This window comes from Sturnus vulgaris, chromosome 15 (genome assembly GCF_052056855.1).
Source record: "Sturnus vulgaris isolate bStuVul1 chromosome 15, bStuVul1.hap1, whole genome shotgun sequence".
Taxonomy (NCBI): domain Eukaryota; kingdom Metazoa; phylum Chordata; class Aves; order Passeriformes; family Sturnidae; genus Sturnus; species Sturnus vulgaris.
The window spans coordinates 19,145,492-19,163,719 of record NC_142257.1 but is presented as its reverse complement, the minus strand read 5'-3'; the positions used below and the strand labels follow the sequence as shown (position 1 = coordinate 19,163,719).

At 45.4% G+C, this 18,228-nt stretch overlaps 1 protein-coding gene across 2 annotated transcripts in view; it reads left to right on the top strand.

Annotated features, from left to right (window-relative positions):
- The window catches only part of CTNNA1 (catenin alpha 1), a 119,525-nt gene that overhangs the window by 15,462 nt on the left and 85,835 nt on the right, over nucleotides 1-18,228 (top strand). For both annotated transcript variants that reach the window (XM_088173968.1, XM_088173967.1), the window contains exons 2-7: nucleotides 448-554; nucleotides 2,418-2,613; nucleotides 8,864-9,030; nucleotides 9,852-9,971; nucleotides 11,703-11,969; nucleotides 15,510-15,713. In XM_088173968.1, the coding sequence (XP_088030094.1) occupies nucleotides 450-554; nucleotides 2,418-2,613; nucleotides 8,864-9,030; nucleotides 9,852-9,971; nucleotides 11,703-11,969; nucleotides 15,510-15,713 (1,059 nt within the window). In that variant the 5' untranslated portion in view covers nucleotides 448-449. The remainder of the gene's footprint in view (nucleotides 1-447; nucleotides 555-2,417; nucleotides 2,614-8,863; nucleotides 9,031-9,851; nucleotides 9,972-11,702; nucleotides 11,970-15,509; nucleotides 15,714-18,228) is intronic.

Below are 18,228 nucleotides of genomic sequence, written 5' to 3'. Positions count from 1 at the left end.
GACAGGGCAGCCTCCTGAAATCCAGGGGTTCTTTTCTGCTCCCCCACACCCTGGGCTGTGTCTGAGGCCACAGGAGAGCTGGTCCTGGAAGGGAGGTGGTGAAAATTGGGCAGGGGGGCACCCAGCTTCGTGGGTGAGGTGCCCCCACTATCTGTACTGAGTAGCCCAGGCACTGCTGATCTTGTCTTTGCTCTGATAAAACAGCGTGGCTTTGCAGAAGGTTTGTTTGCTTTTGTTTTTATTTTCTAACCAGAATGTACAGGTAGTATCTGTCATAACATTTTGTCAAACTCTCACCATCTGAATCAAAGCTGATGATTCTGGAGATGCTCTAACCTTCACTTACACTAAGTGGATGTTTTGTGTTTAACAGGCTGCATTTAAATTTCTTTTTAAGATGCACTAACAATAAAAAAATTAGCTCATGGAGCTCTTTTCTTCTGGCAGAAATGACTGCTGTCACTGCAGCCAACGTGAACTTCAAATGGGACCCCAAGAGCCTGGAGATAAGGACCCTGGCAGTGGAGAGGCTGCTCGAGCCTCTTGTTACACAGGTAGGAGAAGATGGGGCAAAATAAACATGATTGCCTGTTTTGATGTTTTATTCTAATCAGGTCACAAAGCTTAAATTCTAGGTGTAAAACGCTATGAACTAAAAATAAACAAGTGTGTGAGCAGTTTCTTAGCTCAGTTTCATTGGAGCAGTCACTGGCAGTGAGTCCAGGGAGGCTGTGCTGCTTCAGCACCTGATTAGACCCAGTCGTTACTGCCATGCATTTCTGCACTTCTGATTGAAATAATGCTCTGTGCCTACACTTTGTGCTGGATTTGTGAATAAAAGCTCCTTTCTTGTGGTGTATATGCCCCAGTGGAAAGCTCTGAAGAGCACAGGAAGGCTGCAGTAAAGTCTTGTAAATGGGAGCTGTGTGTATTGGGTGTCTTGAAAATTCTTGGAAGAGACTTTCTAGGAGGTCTGGAAGAGAAGGTGCACAGGAGACAGTTCACTTGTTGGCATGGTTTTCTGGGATGTGAAATGTCTAAAATGACAGAATGAGCTGGACACAATCCCTGCTAAGTAGAGACAGCAATGATCAAGTTTTGTTTCCAATATTATTCCCTGTAGTCACCAGGCTGCTGTCTGTACCTGTACTTGTTCTCTCTGGATCCTCAGGTGGGCAGTTGGATGTTGAGGCTTTTCAGCTGAAGTTACTGATGGAGTCTTTGCTTAGGAGAAATTGGCCTAATTTGACAAACTTAACCGAGCAGAGGACCTTTCACAGAGTGCAGCATTCACAGGACCTTTGTCACCCAGGGCAATGTCTGTAATTTACTCCTCAAGGAATAAGCACAACAGGCTGCACTGGCAATCCCCAGTTTGGTGAATGATGTGAGTGGCAAAAATACAGAGAGGGGAAGTGGAGCAAATTGCCTTGTTGCAGCTTGTTCTTTATTTGTAGAACACGAGGAACTGAGAATGCCCAGTACAAATGAATGCTCCCCATTAACCAACCATGGTATTCCCAACTGAAGGCTTTCCCTCTCTGCAGCAGCCAGCTGGGAAGATGGATTCAGCTCTGAGGACCTTTATGTCAGCAGTCCTTGGGCTTTCCAGAGCAGTCATTTTTTTTAGTGTTGTAATTTAATGTCCCTCTCAAGTAGCTTTGTGTGCATTTTCTGCAAAGGAGAGGAAAGAATGAGGCAAGTGGAGAAGTGAGTGTGGATTTTGTGACATGCCTGTGTTGGATGGGAGGGGATGGATCCTGATCCTGAGCTCAGGGACTACCTGGGGCTCTCCTGGCCTCTGGTGATGGCTCTGCTGCCAGCAGGGTTTCAGTCTAAGACACAGAGCTTGGAAATATTTGCTGATTGCAGGATGACTGTGGGAGTTCAGTTGGGTTTTTTTAGGGAAATAACGAGCTCGACCAAATCCTTTGCTCTGCATTCAGCCCTTTGGCTATAGCACTGATTTGGACTGGAAAGAAACTGTGTGTCTGCATTTCTACTGGCACAGACTTCAGCCTTGTCTGGGGTCTCCTATGACTGGAGTTAGCCCAAACTAATTATCCCCACCCTGGTTTCCTTTATTGGTGCCAAAGAGCTCTGGCTTGTTACTGAGACTGCAGCTTATCAAAAATACAAATAGATCTCCATTCTTAAAAGCAACTTTTAAGGTGTGCTGCTGGTAAGAGAAATCTTTGAGTTGTTTAGCTGCATTTATTTTGCTCATTTAAAGAATCAAGAAGCATGGTAATGTTTAAATGGGAAAAACCCTCTTTGGGTTAACTTTTGCATCAGGCAATAGTGCAGGTATTAGCAATACACTGTCCAGAAAAAAAAAATACACGTGGCCTTACTGTCAAATGGATAAATACTAAATTTGATGTTGGGTTTTTTTTCCCTTCCATCTGTGCCTTTAGGTAACAACACTGGTTAACACCAGCAACAAGGGCCCCTCCAATAAAAAACGAGGCCGTTCTAAAAAGGCTCATGTCTTGGCTGCTTCAGTCGAGCAAGCAACAGAGAATTTCCTGGAGAAAGGAGACAAAATTGCCAAGGAGAGCCAGTTCCTGAAGGAGGAGCTGGTGGCAGCTGTGGAAGATGTTCGTAAGCAAGGTAAGAGTGGGGATCTGGTGGCTCTTCAGGCAAGGAGAGCCTTTTCCATTTCCCTTTGCTGCTCTTTCTGATGACTCTCAGTTTGTGGGTTCTCAGCTTGCCTGGCTGGCATCCCTGAGCAATAATGTAACTGGACAGGTCTGGAAATTGCATGGCCCAAGTAGAGGTTAAGAAGAAAAGCAGAAGGGCTGATTCTTTGAAGAGCATTTAAAAACTCAGTTGAGGCTCAAAAGGAAAAGTGCTCCCCACAGCTATGAATTTTATGGGACTACATCTGAAATAATGTCAATAATTCCTTCAGTATGTGACTGTATACAGACCAGCACTGCAGGAGGAAGAGCCAAGTGTTGACTCAACAGAGACGTGTTTCTTGAATATGGAAAATGTAAACAGCACCAAACAGAATGTGAAGACCTTGATTAAATATTCCAGGCTTCCTTCCTCATATCTAATGTTGATTTTTATCATTCTCCTTTTTTACTTTCTTGGAGCAGACCTGCAAGAAAAGCCTATGGAGCTGACTTACTCTAAAATATTCACTAGTAAATATTGTTGCTCATAAATCATTTATCATTCTTCCAGTCATGAGTCTTCTCTATGCTTCAGTGAAACCCAGTCAACTGGTATTAATGGTGACGGCTGCTGCTGCAAAAAAGGGAAAACTCATTAGCATTAATTACTTGTTTGTAGCTGAAGTTGCAGAGTGGTGAAATATTAGTTAAAAATGGTTCTAAGTACTGGATGAGCCTGGTTGACAGACCAAAGAAAGATCAAGGTAAGAAGGCTGCAATATAAGGGGCTAATTGAGTTGGCTTAATTTAACAACAACAAACAGCAAGGGAGCCCCTTTGACTCGGAGCTTTAATTGTTGGTGCTCCTCTGCTGCTCAGTGCAGTCAGAGCTCATCTGGGGCTGCCTCCAAATGGCTCAGTGGTGCTGGGAGAGAGGACAGGGAGCTCTGCTCAGGACTGACAACTTCCCTGGGCTGCATTTATAGCTGAATATTGCAGTGAGAAGCTGGTGGGAAGGAGAGAGTGATAAAAACCTTTCCAAGTGACCCTTTCCCATGTTTCTTGGCTCCTTCTTGGTTCTGAGACTACACACAGGCTCGATGCCAAAACCTCCCTGCTCTGTTGGCTTTGACAGAGGAGGTGAAGCTCATAACTGAGTGAAATAACTTCCCACCTTAAAGTTGCTTCACTTCTTGCTCCCTTTTTGCTGTTTGCAGCTTGTGTGGATGCTGGTGTGACAGGGGTGGCTGTTCCTGTCTGCTCAGACACCACAAGTGGTGCCCACCATCCTCTGGAGTGACACAGCTCAAACACAGCCAGGGGCCAGAGCTGGGACAGGTTGAGCAGAGCAGCTCTTGGTGGGGGAGTTAAAAATCAATCCAGCCTTTGAGGAAATGAGTTAGAACAGGGGGAAGGGTTATTGCTGGCAGGGCCAGGAGGATTGCAGTTCTCAGCAGTGCCAGTAACAGTAGGGTGCTAGAACCTCTCAGTTTATGGGGTTTATGAGGGCACTCTGTGCCCTCCCACTATTGTGTCAGACCAGCAAAATTCATGAATTGGAGAAAGGAAAGTGTGACACAAAGCCTGTGCGTGTGCTCAGCAAATTTCCTGGTGTTGGTGCCCTCACCTCCCTTTTGCAGGAGTGCAGAGGAGAATCTGGCTGTCGTGGTCAGCAGCAGCAGTGGGATTATGGATACACAGCACAATTAATCTTCAGCAGAGGACAGGAAAATAGCATTAATAATGCCTCTGTGTTTAGAGTAAGGAGTGGTTTAGCTACCATAATAAAAAAAGATGAATGAATGCAGACAGGGATTATGAAGATGATTAGGACAATAGATAACTTGTCTCATCAGAGAAAATTAAAAAAATTTTTTTTTAGCCTAGCAAGAAGAAGATTGAGAGAGTACATGATTTTAGTGAGCATGCTTGTTCATAAAATCCCATTTGTTGGGGGTAAAAACAAAGAACTGAAAAGAGCTATTTTGAATGAATAATAGCATGGCTGCCTACTAAATCAATGTAAGTGGATCTTCAAAATCTTCTTGTTTTTTACAATGGAAGAATAAATTACAGCAAGCAAGTTAATGAAATATCCTACTGTAAGATTCCTGTCCCTTTAAAGCTTTGGACTTTGGATTTCTTATAAAGTAATGAAACTTTTTCAGGTTTTGAGCAGAAGAGTGGAGATAAGAAATCAAAGTGGTTTTCAGAATAGATCCTGCTGTGGTTATAGAAAAGACTTGGTACTGAGAAAGCATTTGATGTGAACATCTTGAATTTCAGCATTGCTGTAGTGTTTGTCACAGACATTTCTGCCAGCAGAGGTGTGCAGGGTGACAGAAGGTGCAGCCCTCTCCCCACTGCAGACCCTGTGGGTCTCACTCTGCCCTCTTGGGAGGGGTTTTGGACCCTGAACCAGTCCCTTACCCAGTGCTTGGCACTCGGGCAGCTTCCAAACTGGGCTCAGAAGGGAATTTCTTTGGGGTCAGGCTGTTCCTGATTCTCTGGAATGCTGATGGCTGCAGCTCTGTCTCTGTGTCTGCATGTGAGTGTGGGGATCCAGGAATTCTCTGTGCTCTCCTCTTGTGTGTCCTCTATGGCAACTCTACACAACAGAGCAGAATTAAAGCTTAACAGTAAAAAGCCTAAGCCTGTGATAGGGTTTGAGGTAAGAGGAGGGATAAATGCTTTGATGGCTCAGATTGCAAATGCAGTGCAATGAGCCAACTGATTGAGCTCAGAGTCCTTCTGCCTCGTGCTTCTAAGTGAAGGGTTCTTCAAAACTCAGCAGTGAGATGAATTATGAAAGGGGGAAAACAGTTTTTTCATTGTACATCACACAGGATGTCTGGCTTAAGGATTTCCAAGGAGCAGGAGGAGGCCAGTTGTGGAACATCTCAAAGTTAAATACTGAATTCTTCTTGGAAAATTCAACTTGAAAATTCTATAGTTAGCTGAATTTCTTAGAAAGGTACAGTGGGTTGAGTTGGTTTCTTGCAGCAAAGCTTTAGGAGTGTGCCACTTAGAAAAGCCTTAAACTTGAGGGAGCTCTGAGGTGGCTCTTGGCAAACTGCAGGAGAGTTTAGGCAGTACATGGATTTAATTGAGGACAAGATTGAGGAATTATCAGGAGCTTTTGTTGCCATAAGTATCAATTCCTGTGTTGCTATGGCAAAAGGGGGTGTGGGGAGCACAGGACAGCCCTCGGTGCCACTGCTGGTGGCTGTTGGAGGTGACATTCATGGTGAGATAGGACTTGAGCCTCCAGAGCAGCAGAGACTTGAAACTCTGATTTCCTGCTTGCCTTCATTTGGTGGGGAATGGCAACCTCTGGAGAAGTGTGGTGGGTGCTGTGGGCAGGAGGGAATGGCCTGGTGGCACTGGGGTGTCCTGGCTGTCCCTGCTGGTCTGTCCTGCTGCCACTGCTGCTGTGGAGCAAGTTCATGGTGTTCCACAGGTCACCAGTGCTGCCACACCCTGTGGGTGTAGGGGGAAAGAAACTAGAAAATGAGAATTTTCTTTTGATGGACTGGAGTCTGGCCATTTCTAAAATGGGCTTTGTTCCATTAAATTTAATTGAATTCTTAGTGCTTTATTGACAGGATCATAGGATGGTACTGTTGCCTCTTCTCTACTCTGTTTTATTTGCTTTCCTTTCTAGATATATCTACTATATCTATATATCTAATGAAGATCTAAGGTTCTATTGGAAAAACAGTCTAGTCATGTAAGAATTTGTACCAGCTTTATAATCTGAGTCTCATGGTTGGACTCTTCTCCAGTGTGTTACTTTAACTCTTAAAATCCATCTCACCAAGTGATTGTGCTGCCTGTGCCCTCTGAATCCAGCTAAAAAAAATTAGCCCAGGGTGCTTTCCCTTTATAAAAGAAGTCTGAAAGCCAGCTTGCCTTAATTGGCAGAAATGTATATATATGCAACAACTTTAAATATAATCTGCTTTTAATTTTGGGAAGCTGGTTGTCTTTTGACACCCTGACAAGCTGTTTGAAACTCACTAAATCTTTTAAAATCTCTTGTAAAAATAAAAGGGAATAGCATTTTATTTTAGGACTGGCTTGAAAGGTTGCAATTGAAGAGATGAGTACAGGATAATTTTGGTTTTTAACTTCATTAGCAATTTTTGAGATTCACGTGAAGCAAGTGGCCCCTTCAATAAGTTGTTTTAAATAGAAAATAAATGAAAACAACATTTTGAGTGTTGAAAATGTGGGAATTTTACGTATAAGTAAATAAGGAAGGGAATATTTGTGCTCAGTTTTGATTTTGATATATCACAGAGTGGCCTGGATTGGAAAGGACCTTAAACCTCACCCAGTGCCACCCCTGCCATGGCAGGGACACCTCCCACTGTCCCAATGTCCAGCCTGGCCTTGGGCACTGCCAGGGATCCAGGGGCAGCCACAGCTGCTCTGGGCACCCTGTGCCAGCCCTGCCCACCCTGCCAGGGAACAATTCCTGCCCAAAATCTCACCCAAACCTACTCTGTTTGAAGCCATTCCCCTTTATTGTATTACTTCATGCTCTTGTAAATATGCATCCTTAAATCCTGAAGTTGTCAATGGATTTCATACTTGTGGTGATGACTTTTATTATTAGTCTATTCCAGAAGGAATAAAGAAAGGGTCATGGCAGCTCTGTTGGGGTTTTTAGTCTCCTGGCTGTTTGAAGCTTTCAGCATTGGTGGTACAGCATCTCTCACCCAGCTGGAAATGTGGAAATCTTGTTCAAGTCATGACTTGTGTTCCCCAAAGCTGGGTAGGGGTAGCTTTGGGTTGATATTCAGAGCTGGCCAGAAGCTTTTTTGCCGTGTCCCAGTACAGAAGTAGCATATTTTTATCTTAACATGTTATGTGCCACTCTTGGTTGTATTATTTAAGATGATGGAAGGGTGTTACATAGTGGGGAACATTTGAACAAAATCGAGTATCTTGGTGTGGTTGCTTGGGCAGGCTGGCAGCTGTGCTTGGGCTGAATTTAGCTGTGAAGGTGTAGAGTGCCTGGGTGGGAAAAACTTCCTGGGCAAGATATTATGTATGAGGATGGTTAACCCCAGGCTCTCCAGCTGTTGGCATTGCTGAGCAGTTAAAAATAAGCTGTTAAATGAGCAGAAGCCTCCTGGGACTGCAGGAGAGATTTTGGTGCAGCCCTTGCCCTGTTTGGTGTGGGGGGCTCCATGGGATTCACTGTCAGCTGTCACTTGTCAAGCTCTGGTGGAGGTTTTTTAGGCTCATCTGAGGCAGGCTATTTTTATTTTGGCATTTGGCTACATGGACACTTTTTCATACAGGTTTTTGGGAAGCCTCTGAAACAGCAGCTAGCTAGAGCAATCTGCTTTCTGGTCATCTCTTGCTGCCTGCAAATCCGTGACCCTGAGACCCTACTGTTTTCTAAAACTAAGTCCTAGCTGTTCTCTCAGTGTTTCTGAGATGCAGACAAATCCAAGGATAACAGTGTGGATTCCAACACTTAGTGCTATGTAGGAACCGTGGTACTGGAAGCTGCTCCAAAAAGTGAAGGAGAAATCCAAAATTTCCTCCTCTGATTATAGGCAGGCACGACTTTTATGCTTTGTGAATGCCTTCTGGAGGAATTGCTCTAGCTGTGCAAAGTGGCCTTTGCTTTTCACAGTTAACCAATGGCATTGTTACCATGTGAAACCCAAATTCTTTGCTCCTGCACCAGATGCAGCCCCACAGGCTATGAAATGTTGAAGCGTTTTTTACGAAGCTCTGCTTGGCTTTGAATTCCAACCGGGGCACATCCAGCCAGGTCATTGCTCCGAGTTGTTTACGGTCCCAGGAGCTGTGGCAGCTCTCTCTGTGTTTACAGGGCCTCTCTGCTGCTCTCTGCTTAACTCCTACACGCACACAAATCAAAGCTTTTGCTCAGGCTTTGAAAGCACCGGAGCTTGGGAAATAACTTCAGCCCTGCAAAGGCGTGCTGAATTCACCTCTCTAGAGAATTCAGACATGCTGAAACACCTGTACAAATAGAAATAAAGACTAAAGTGTGATTTTTCCCGACCTTTCCTCCCTGCACAAGCCCCTCTGCCCCAATGCCATGTGGTGGCTGCACTCAGAGTTAGCCACACGCAGCGTTACCTGTTATCAGCCATATTTCACAAACCATTTCGTTTAGAGACTCAGGTTGGCTTAGGAACCTTTCCAGTGGCTGAAGTGATGCTGAGGCCATCCCCTGCTGTCCCCTCGTGCAGGTGACCTGATGAAGAGTGCCTCGGGGGAGTTTGCAGATGACCCCTGCTCGTCGGTGAAGCGAGGGAACATGGTGCGGGCGGCGCGCGCGCTGCTCTCGGCCGTCACCCGCCTGCTCATCCTGGCTGACATGGCAGACGTCTACAAACTGCTTGTGCAGCTCAAAGTTGTAAGTGTGGGGCTCTGGGTGCTCTGCCAGGTGCCCACTGTGTGTGTGACCTCGTGGGGAGTGTGCTGGCAGCAGCTCCCTTCTGCACCGGGAGGGTCTGGGGTTTTTTTTTCCTCCCAGCACAACGTGGAGAGGGTCTGGGTTTTTTTTTTTCCTCCCAGCACAACTTGGGGAGGGTCTGGGGGTTTTTTCCTCCCTGCAGAATGTGTGCTGTGGGTGTGTGTCAGTCACTTTCATACTCACTGTCAGTAGATTTTGACATTGAGCTGCACTCTGTTCTGAACTTTTAGTACAGAAATTGAGCCCTGGTCTGCAGCTGCAGGTGAGAGCCAGCCCTCTCATCTTCCAGAATTTCTTATAACCAGTACTCCTTGGCAGCTGCCAGGGATGAGTAGCTTAGGCAGGCTAAATAAAAATGAAGGTGAGCTGCTTGAGGAAGCCTTTCCTCCCCATGAGCAACAGGGTGGGTGAGTGGTTTGTGCAGAATTTGAAGTGAAATGACACTGGATACTGGGTCTGCTTTACAAATGAGCTTGGAGAACTCTCCTTGTGCCCTTTGGCCACTGCTATGGCTCTGCCAGGACCCTGGACTCCTCCATGCTCTTTCAGATGTGTGTGCTTGACTGTCCCTGGTAGTTGGTGACTGTGAAATAGTAGCTAAGCACTGTATCCCATTAGCCTTTAAAATGTCCCTCTCCAAAAAAATAACAGGGGGGCAGAGGAAGATTGCTTTCTGTGCCTGCCATGAAATACATTCTGAGCTACCTCCTGACCTGTGGACTGTATTGCTTGGAAAAATATGTGAATATATATTCTTTTAGGTGGAAGATGGTCTCTTGAAACTAAGAAATGCTGGCACAGAGCAAGACTTGGGTATCCAGTACAAAGCCCTCAAACCAGAAGTGGACAAGCTTAATATAATGGCAGCCAAAAGACAGCAGGTACAGTGTGGCCACTTTCTTCTGCATATTAATTCTTATTTTTCTTTTCCAGCATGAGGCAGCCTTGCTGCTTTGGACTATTCTGTCAATACTTTAGTTTTTTACTTTATTGCTGAGTACTTTATGTTGTGCTCTGGGTGTTTAGGGGTTGATAAGCAAGAGAAGTGTGCTTGGCTGTAGGGTGGAATTTGTACATAGTAGCATTTGGTTATGTCAGTGTTTTAGGGCATTAATTTTGAAGCAGTGCAGGTGTGGGTGAGGACAGGGAGCTGAGCTGTGTCCCAGCCCTGGGGCACTCTGCACTGACCTGTGGTTCACCCAGATGGACTGAACATGTCCACAGGCAGCAAAAGCCGTGGCTGGGCACACGGGGAAGGGAGTGGTGCTGCTCACTGCACTGAAATGTCCACTGGAGGAGGGGTTTAAATTCCTGCTTGCTGTGGGTATATTCTGTGTTTGCATAGCTTGTGCTTAGCCTTAAATTGCGTGTGAAATTTGTTTTGTTCAACAGCACTGCTGTGACTCATTCTCGTGTAGTTAAGTTTTCAGAAGAAAGCAGAGGTGTGGGCAGTTTAAATTATCAGAAATAGCATAATTCTTTTAGAGCATTTTTTTGCCTCTTTGTTCTGTAGATACGTACAAACCAAAACTGCTTATGCACCTCTGACACTGCTGGGGTTTTTTTGCAGAGATTTGTCTTAGAAAATAAGCTGGGTACAGTCAAAAAGGGATTGCCAGTTGGTTATGTATCTCAAATCTGATTGCAGTAAATGGGAGTAGGGTTGTGATGGCAATGCAATAAATGCTCTAAAACTGCTTTGTGATGGATTGTTCCACACTATGGGAAGTGGTTTTACAAAATCTGTAAATCTCTGTGCCTGCTTGGAGTGCCCTCCCTGCTCAGTGTGTACCTTACAGAGGTCACCTATTGCCCATTCATTTTTGAGAGTCTGACAGAATTTTTTTCTCTTTTCTCAGTAAGGCAGTCCTTGTCTTCATTTTCACAGCCTCTTTGTTAGATTTAAGAGGTAACTTTGAAATGCTGCTGCTGCTAATAACTGTGGTTGTTCCTCTTTTTATAAACTTACTGCTTGTGCTGGGCTCAGAGGTTTTATCTGATCATGGTGCTCTGTTCCAAAACAGAGGTGATGGTGCTTTAGAGAATTACAGCACAGAGTGTTTGGGAAAAGACTTATGGACTTGCTCCCTAATCTTGAATTAGTGGTAATTACAGTCATTGGATTAATTTTGTCTCATTGGAGGTGAACACGAAGTAGAATGAGATGATATATTTGTTCTTCTGAAATTAAATACCTGAGTCTCTTGAGGAGAGTAAACGCCATCTTCTAGGTGTGATTAAAGAAAACATTCTGGTTGTGAGCCTGGGAGTTGAAATTAAAGATGATCTGGCTTCTCATCTGCAAGTGCAAGACAGGACAGCTTTTAAAATGCTGGTCCCCTGCTGCAGAGGAGCAAAAATCCAACGTCGGATTTTGAATTGTGCTGTTGTGAATTGCCCTGCAGTGTTGTTGTTTTTTGGCTTTATGAAGCTGTCGTGTTTTGCAATTAGTTGAGCCCTTCAGGACAGGAGTACTCAGCAGACAGATTTGAGCAGATTTGAGGCAAAGAAAACCTGCCTGTCTTTTGAAGATGCAGGGAGACAGCACATGGCTGTTGAATGTGGGCAACTCTCTTACAATGCTTTTATTTCCCCTCTAACTTCCCTACCAGGAGCTGAAAGATGTGGGTCACCGCGATCAGATGGCAGCAGCCAGAGGCATCCTGCAGAAGAACGTGCCCATCCTGTACACAGCATCCCAGGCCTGCCTGCAGCACCCCGACGTGGCTGCCTACAAAGCCAACAGGGACCTGATCTACAAGCAGCTGCAGCAGGCGGTCAGCGGCATCTCCAACGCCGCCCAGGCCACGGCCTCGGACGATGCTGGCCAGCAGCAGGGAGGGGGTGGAGAGCTGGCCTATGCCCTCAACAACTTCGATGTGAGTTGGAAAAAACCCCCCCTGGCTGTCCTGTTCATTCACCTGGTTTGTTAAGCACAGCTTGCTTTTGTTGACGTTGTGTCCTGGGAAGTCTTGGGTTTGTGTCTGCTAAGAAAGGCAAGAGACTCTCCTGAAGTGGGAAATGTAAACCTCCTCCATGCAAATTATTAAAAGTTTGAAATTAAGGAGCTCTCAAGCAAAGATATGGGAATAGAATTAACAGTTCTTTACTAGGAAAAATTAAAATAGCAATGCAGTATTGCAGAGAACAAACCAGAGTGAGAATCCAAGGTGCCCCCGTCAGTCAGTCAGGGTTGGTGCAGTCCCATTCCATGGTGGCTGCATCCTCCTGCAGTGACAGATGTGGTTCTGCTGGAGCAGGGCTCCTGCACAAGGTGCAGTTTTCCTCCAAAGCTGCAGGGATGATGTGCAAGGCTCTGGTTTTCCTCTGGGATCCAGTGGGAAAAGGCTGCTCTGCTGTTCCAAATCTCCCCTTTGATCTGGGTAGGAAATGCTCGGCTCCTGCCCTGGCTGGAGCATCTCCCAATGGGATGATGGAATTTGATCAGCCCTGCCCTGGGACTGCATGGCCATGAACAGGAGAGATCTCCTGGAGGGAGGATGGGCTGTGGGCAAGATAAAGAACACTGCAACAGCTGGGTGAACAGCTGGTGACAGAATTCACACTTTTGGTCACATCCTGTATTGCAACCTGAGACACATTGTCTGCAAAATGAAGTGCAGCAAATTGTAGGCAAAGTAGGCTTTTTAAAAAAAAGTCATTTTCCAAACTAGGGTTGATGGAATTTAGAAAGTTATATATGTGGCTCTTGGTGATGGAAAGCTGTCAAGTTAAACTAGCTCTGAAATAGCAGTTAGCCTACTGCTACATTAGATGGTTTGTTTGAAATTGATTATTTCATAATATATTTATGTAATGTATTCTTGGAGGTGACAGAAGTGATTTATTAAAAGTGAATCATGTATTTGGAATTGCTGAAGCTACCTATTGAGAGGAACATGAGGTGGGAAGTTTTAATATGATCTTTGGTTGGAAATGAAGTCATTTCACACTGATATGTTGTACTGATCTGTCATGTTCTTTATCTTGCATTCAGCACGTTGCTGAGGACAGCCATGCATTTTTACTGAGATGGCTTTCCTTTTGAAGCCAGGATTCGCTGTCTACCTGATTCAGCCTCTGCATTTTAAACACTGTAGCACTAATTTACTCTAGAACTTTATTTAATGTTGCAAAGCCATCACTCAAAAGGCATTTACTAGTTGTGGTTTTGCCAGATTTTGCTCACCACCTTCTTTTTGCTCTTGCCACTCTCGTTCCTCCCCTTTCTGCCAGGATAAAGTTTTTGTCAGGTGTATGGGATAAAGTGTATTTTGCCAGGATAAAGTTGTGTTTGAGCTCTCCCTGTGCCTGATAGGAAACCTTTCCCTGTGATCCCTTGGGTAACAAGAGGATGTCATGGCTGGCTTGATCTTTGTGACTGGTTTCACTTTTGAGTTTGCCTTTCTGAAATTCCATCAGATGCTTGGTAAGCCTTTGGAGTGTGCCTCAGGCTCAGTGCAGCCCCAAGGGGCTGCAGGTTCTCCCAGGTGCCTGTGGGAGGGGAGGGCAGCCCTGCAGCAGCAGCACCGTGTCAGGGAAGAAATAATTCACTTCAGGTTTGTGGGCAGGCTTGTACAGCTCACACCAGCTAATGGGATTTCTGATTAATCACCCTATTTTACTACACAAACTCTCCAGTATACAGCTGCAGACTTGTTTTTGAGTGTTGCAGTTCACATGAAGCTTTTTGAGCTTTTAATTCCACTTTGTGAAGCTCTCTAATAGCAGCAGTGCCTGATCAGCAGGCCAGCTTCACGATAGCTTTGTCTCATCCCTGCCAAGGGAGGCTGACAAAACAAATGTGTTGAGGTTCTTGGCAGATGTTATCCCTGCACTTCATTTCCTGCTACTGCTTGAGTGTTATTACACTCCTGTAATAGAGGCTTTGAGCACACATGCCCCCAGATACTCCAGTGATGGTAAAATATGAAATGGCTAGCAGGAGATAACAAGCTGATTGTTATCTCTGTGTTTTGATGGTGCAGTTCTGCAGTGGCAGCACGCTGCCATCGTGTTAGCCAGTGGCTCAAAGTTTCAGGAAGAATGAGGAGAGAATGTTGGAGAGCACATGCCGTGTTCTCATCCTGCTGTGTGGTTACTCCTTAGGGATAGGAAAAGTGCTGGCTGGCAGGAGGTGGCTGCTGAGGTTAGCTGGAACACAAACTGGCTGAGAAAATTCCCATTTCAAAAAGCCTTTGGGGCTTCTTTTAGAATTAACAAATTCCGCCCCTGAAGTAACCCAACCAAACCCTAAACAAACCACCAAACTGTGAAATGGCCAAATTACTTTTCTTTATTAAATTACAGACCTGTTTAAACAAATCACCTGAAAGTGCTCAAAGGTGATAAATTCTGTGCAGCTTTTTCCTGAGGAGCTTCTATGGGTGGTGGTGTTGGCCCTGGAGAGCAGATACATCAGTGCTGCTGTTCCAGCCCTTGGTATGAGCTGTGCTTGCTAACACTGAGAAGAGAAACCTGTGGTCATTTTCTGCCATGAAGAAATTGATTTCTGTGTGGTGTGAAACCTTTGTGTTGATATTTCACTTGGAGAATTTTCCAGAACACAGTTGTATTTACCTGCCTAACACTGAAGAGAAGAAAGGCTCTGCAAAGTAGGGCAACAGAACACAATACATAGAGCTAATTTTGGATGTTTGTTTTCTTGTTCATGATGGGATAATTATATCTGACAAGTTAACTAGTGAAGGCCCGTCCAGAGTGACATGTCATTAGGAAGAGTCCTGTACTTTGAGCCTTATTTCTGCTGGCACATTTGATTTTTGCCATTGCCATGTAACAAGGCTTCCTGTGGCCAAACTCTGTTTAGCTGTCAAAACAGCACAAGAAATGAGTAGCAGCATAATCTGCTGAGAAACCTCTTAGTAATTTTACAAAACTACTCATGAAAATCCTCCTCAGTGCCAAAATGCTGTCGTTTGCCTCTTAATGCCTGATCAGGGGGTTGCTCTAAGTGTTGGTTGTGTGCATGACTAAACAGTAACACACTGCTTTGATGCCTTAGAGTGGCTACCTAGAACAGAGGCTGGATAAGAGAATAAAAGTGGGTATTTTTTGCAGGCCTTCAGTAGGTACAGAAGCCTCCAAGAGGGGCTGCACCCAAGATGGATGATGGTCATGAGTTGTTCAGACAATTTTAAGTTTGGTCCATTTGCATCTTGGGGGTTAATACTCCAATTACAGCTGAAGTAATTTACTCCAAGTTTGCCCCCTCACTTCACTGATGTTTGGGGCCTGAGACAGTGAGGTGCCCTTGAGTTCCATGTCTGGAGAGGAATTTTGCCTGACCAAAACACCAAGACACCACCTAACGCTCTATCAGTCCTTTGAGGTTACACACTAAAACCCTACAGGAACTTAAAAAAACGACTCCACCCGCCTGTGTCTGTCTCCTGTAGAAACAAATCATCGTGGACCCGTCGACGTTCAGCGAGGAGCGGTTCCGGCCATCGCTGGAGGAGCGGCTGGAGAGCATCATCAGCGGCGCGGCGCTCATGGCAGACTCGTCCTGCACGCGCGACGACCGCCGCGAGCGCATCGTGGCCGAGTGCAACGCCGTGCGCCAGGCGCTGCAGGACCTGCTCTCCGAGTACATGGGCAACGTGAGTGCTCATCCTGGGGGGAGTGAAAATCCGTGGGGTCACCTAAAATGTGGGATTGGAGCTCCATGGGCAACGTGAGTGCTCATCCTGGGGGTGTCAATCCATGGGGTCACCTAAAATGTGGGATTGGAGCTCCATGGGCAACATGAGTGCTGATCCTGGGGCACTTTGGGGATGTATTTCTATGGGTTTGGAGCTCCAGTGCATGGGCAATGTGAGTGCTGATCCTGAGGGTTTCAATCCATGGGGTCACCTAGAATATGGGATTGGAGCTCCATGGGCAACGTGAGTGCTGATCCTGGGGGGAGTGAAAATCTGTGGGGTCACATAAAATGTGGGATTGGAGCTCCATGGGCAACGTGAGTGCTCATCCTGGGGGGAGTGAAAATCCATGGGGTCAGCTAAAATATGGGATTGGAGTCCCAGATCATGGGTAATGTGAGTGCTGCTCCTGGGGGTGTCAATCTGTGGGGTCACCTAAAATACGGGATTGGAGCTCCATGGGCAACGTGAGTGCTGATCCTGGGGGTGCCAATCCGTGGGGTCAGCTAAAATGTGGGATTGGAGCTCCATGGGCAACGTGAGTGCTGATCCTGGGGCACTTTGGGGATGTATTTCTATGGGTTTGGAACTCCAGTGCATGGGCAACATGAGTGCTGATCCTGAGGGTTTCAATCCATGGGGTCACCTAGAATATGGGTTTGGAGTCCCAGATCATGGGTAATGTGAGTGCTGCTCCTGGGGGTGTCAATCTGTGGGGTCACCTAAAATGTGGGATTGGAGCTCCATGGGCAACGTGAGTGCTCATCCTGGGGGGAGTGAAAATCTGTGGGGTCACATAAAATATGGAATTGGAGCCCCAGTGCATGGGCAGCATGAGTGCTGATCCTGGGGCACTTTGGGGGTGTAATTCTATGGGATTGGAGCCCCAGTGCATGGGGTAATGTGAGTGCTGATCCTGGGGGGGAGTGTAAATCCATGGGGTCACCTGAAATATGGGATTGAAGCTCCATGGGCAATGTGAGTGCTGCTGGGGCACTTTGAGGGGTGTAACTCCATGGAATCAGCTAAAATATGGAACTGAAGCCCTGTCCCTCAAAGCTGGTTTGTTCTGTCCCAAACAAAATTCCAACAGTAACAAGTGGTCCTGAAAGGTTTGTCATGATGTGGGATGAAACCTACTTAAATCAGCAACGATAATTACCTTAAAACTGATCTCCAGGCTTCCAAACAAGTGTTAACCCTACAAGTGTTACCATCATAAAATGTTAACCCTTTGGCACTGCTTCTGTTTCTGTTTTATGACTGTTGACATTGTTCTGTAGAGAAATTCAAACCCTGGTTTACATAAGGTAATTGGGTTTATGCAGAAAGTTCTGCTGCACTTCTGTTGACTCTTGGAAACTTTCACTCTGTCATCTTTGTAGCTGAAAGCATGAATTGTCAGAATCAAGTTGATTATTGTTGCTGCTCAGTTTGAGTAGAAGTGATGTATGAAGTGAAATATGTAGTAAAAAATCTGAGAGCAGTTTGGTGTAAATATTGGGCTCTGGGCAGTTCTTTTCCAGTGTTTAGGCACGGGATGTGCACACAGTGTTTGAATCCTGGGATTTTCTGTGGTTGGAGTGAGTGTCATGTCATGCAGATGAGCTTCTGCATTTGAGGGCATCGTGGTGCAGTGCTGGACTTCCTTCCCCTCCATTGCCCCTTTGCTCTTGTTCCAGTGGGTTTGAAGCTGAAGAATTTGCTGTGTTGAGAGGTGAGATCAGGATATCATGAGCTTTTAGACAAGACTGTATGTAATTGTGAAAGTTCAATACTGGTAAAGCTGATTCTGGAAATAAAGTTGCAGAAATGGCAACAACTTCAGCAAACTGTGTGGCTTGTAGAACTGTGACAAGTAAAATTGTCTGAAGAAATCTTGAATGGGAGGACTTGAGGTCTTATTTATGCTTTTGAACTTGAGGTACAATTGAGTTCAGAGATACTGCCTTAAAAAGAAAAAAAAAAAGTTAAATTTTATTTAGGAACCTTGCTACATTAGGTACCTTACCTTCAAATCTTTTGGCCAAATTGATTTCATCATAGAGTAAAACTGGTCCAGGGGCTGCCACGTGTGGGTTGAGGTGGTGGAATTTGGAGAACAGATGCAGTGCGTGGTAGAGAGAAAGGAAAACAAGGATTTCTGTTTACCAAAGAGAAGGGCAAAGTAATTGAACAAAACTGAAAGGCAAGTGTGATGTAGCCTGAGGGCTGAGCTAGGTATTCATGTAGTCTGTCTTAATTGCTTGTGAAAGTAGCTTGTGCTCAGCATTGACATTTTGTAGAACTCGAGACTGCAGCTGGGAAGCAGAGCACGGAGTTGTGCCACTCAGAACTCCTTTGAGCAGGGTTGTTTTTTTTTTTTATGAGGCTATGAAACATCAGCAATAATCCCTCAAATGGATTGGATGGAGCCCTGTCAGCACGATTCTATGGTGGAGCAGCCACCAAAGGGAAATTAAACATGTGCAAG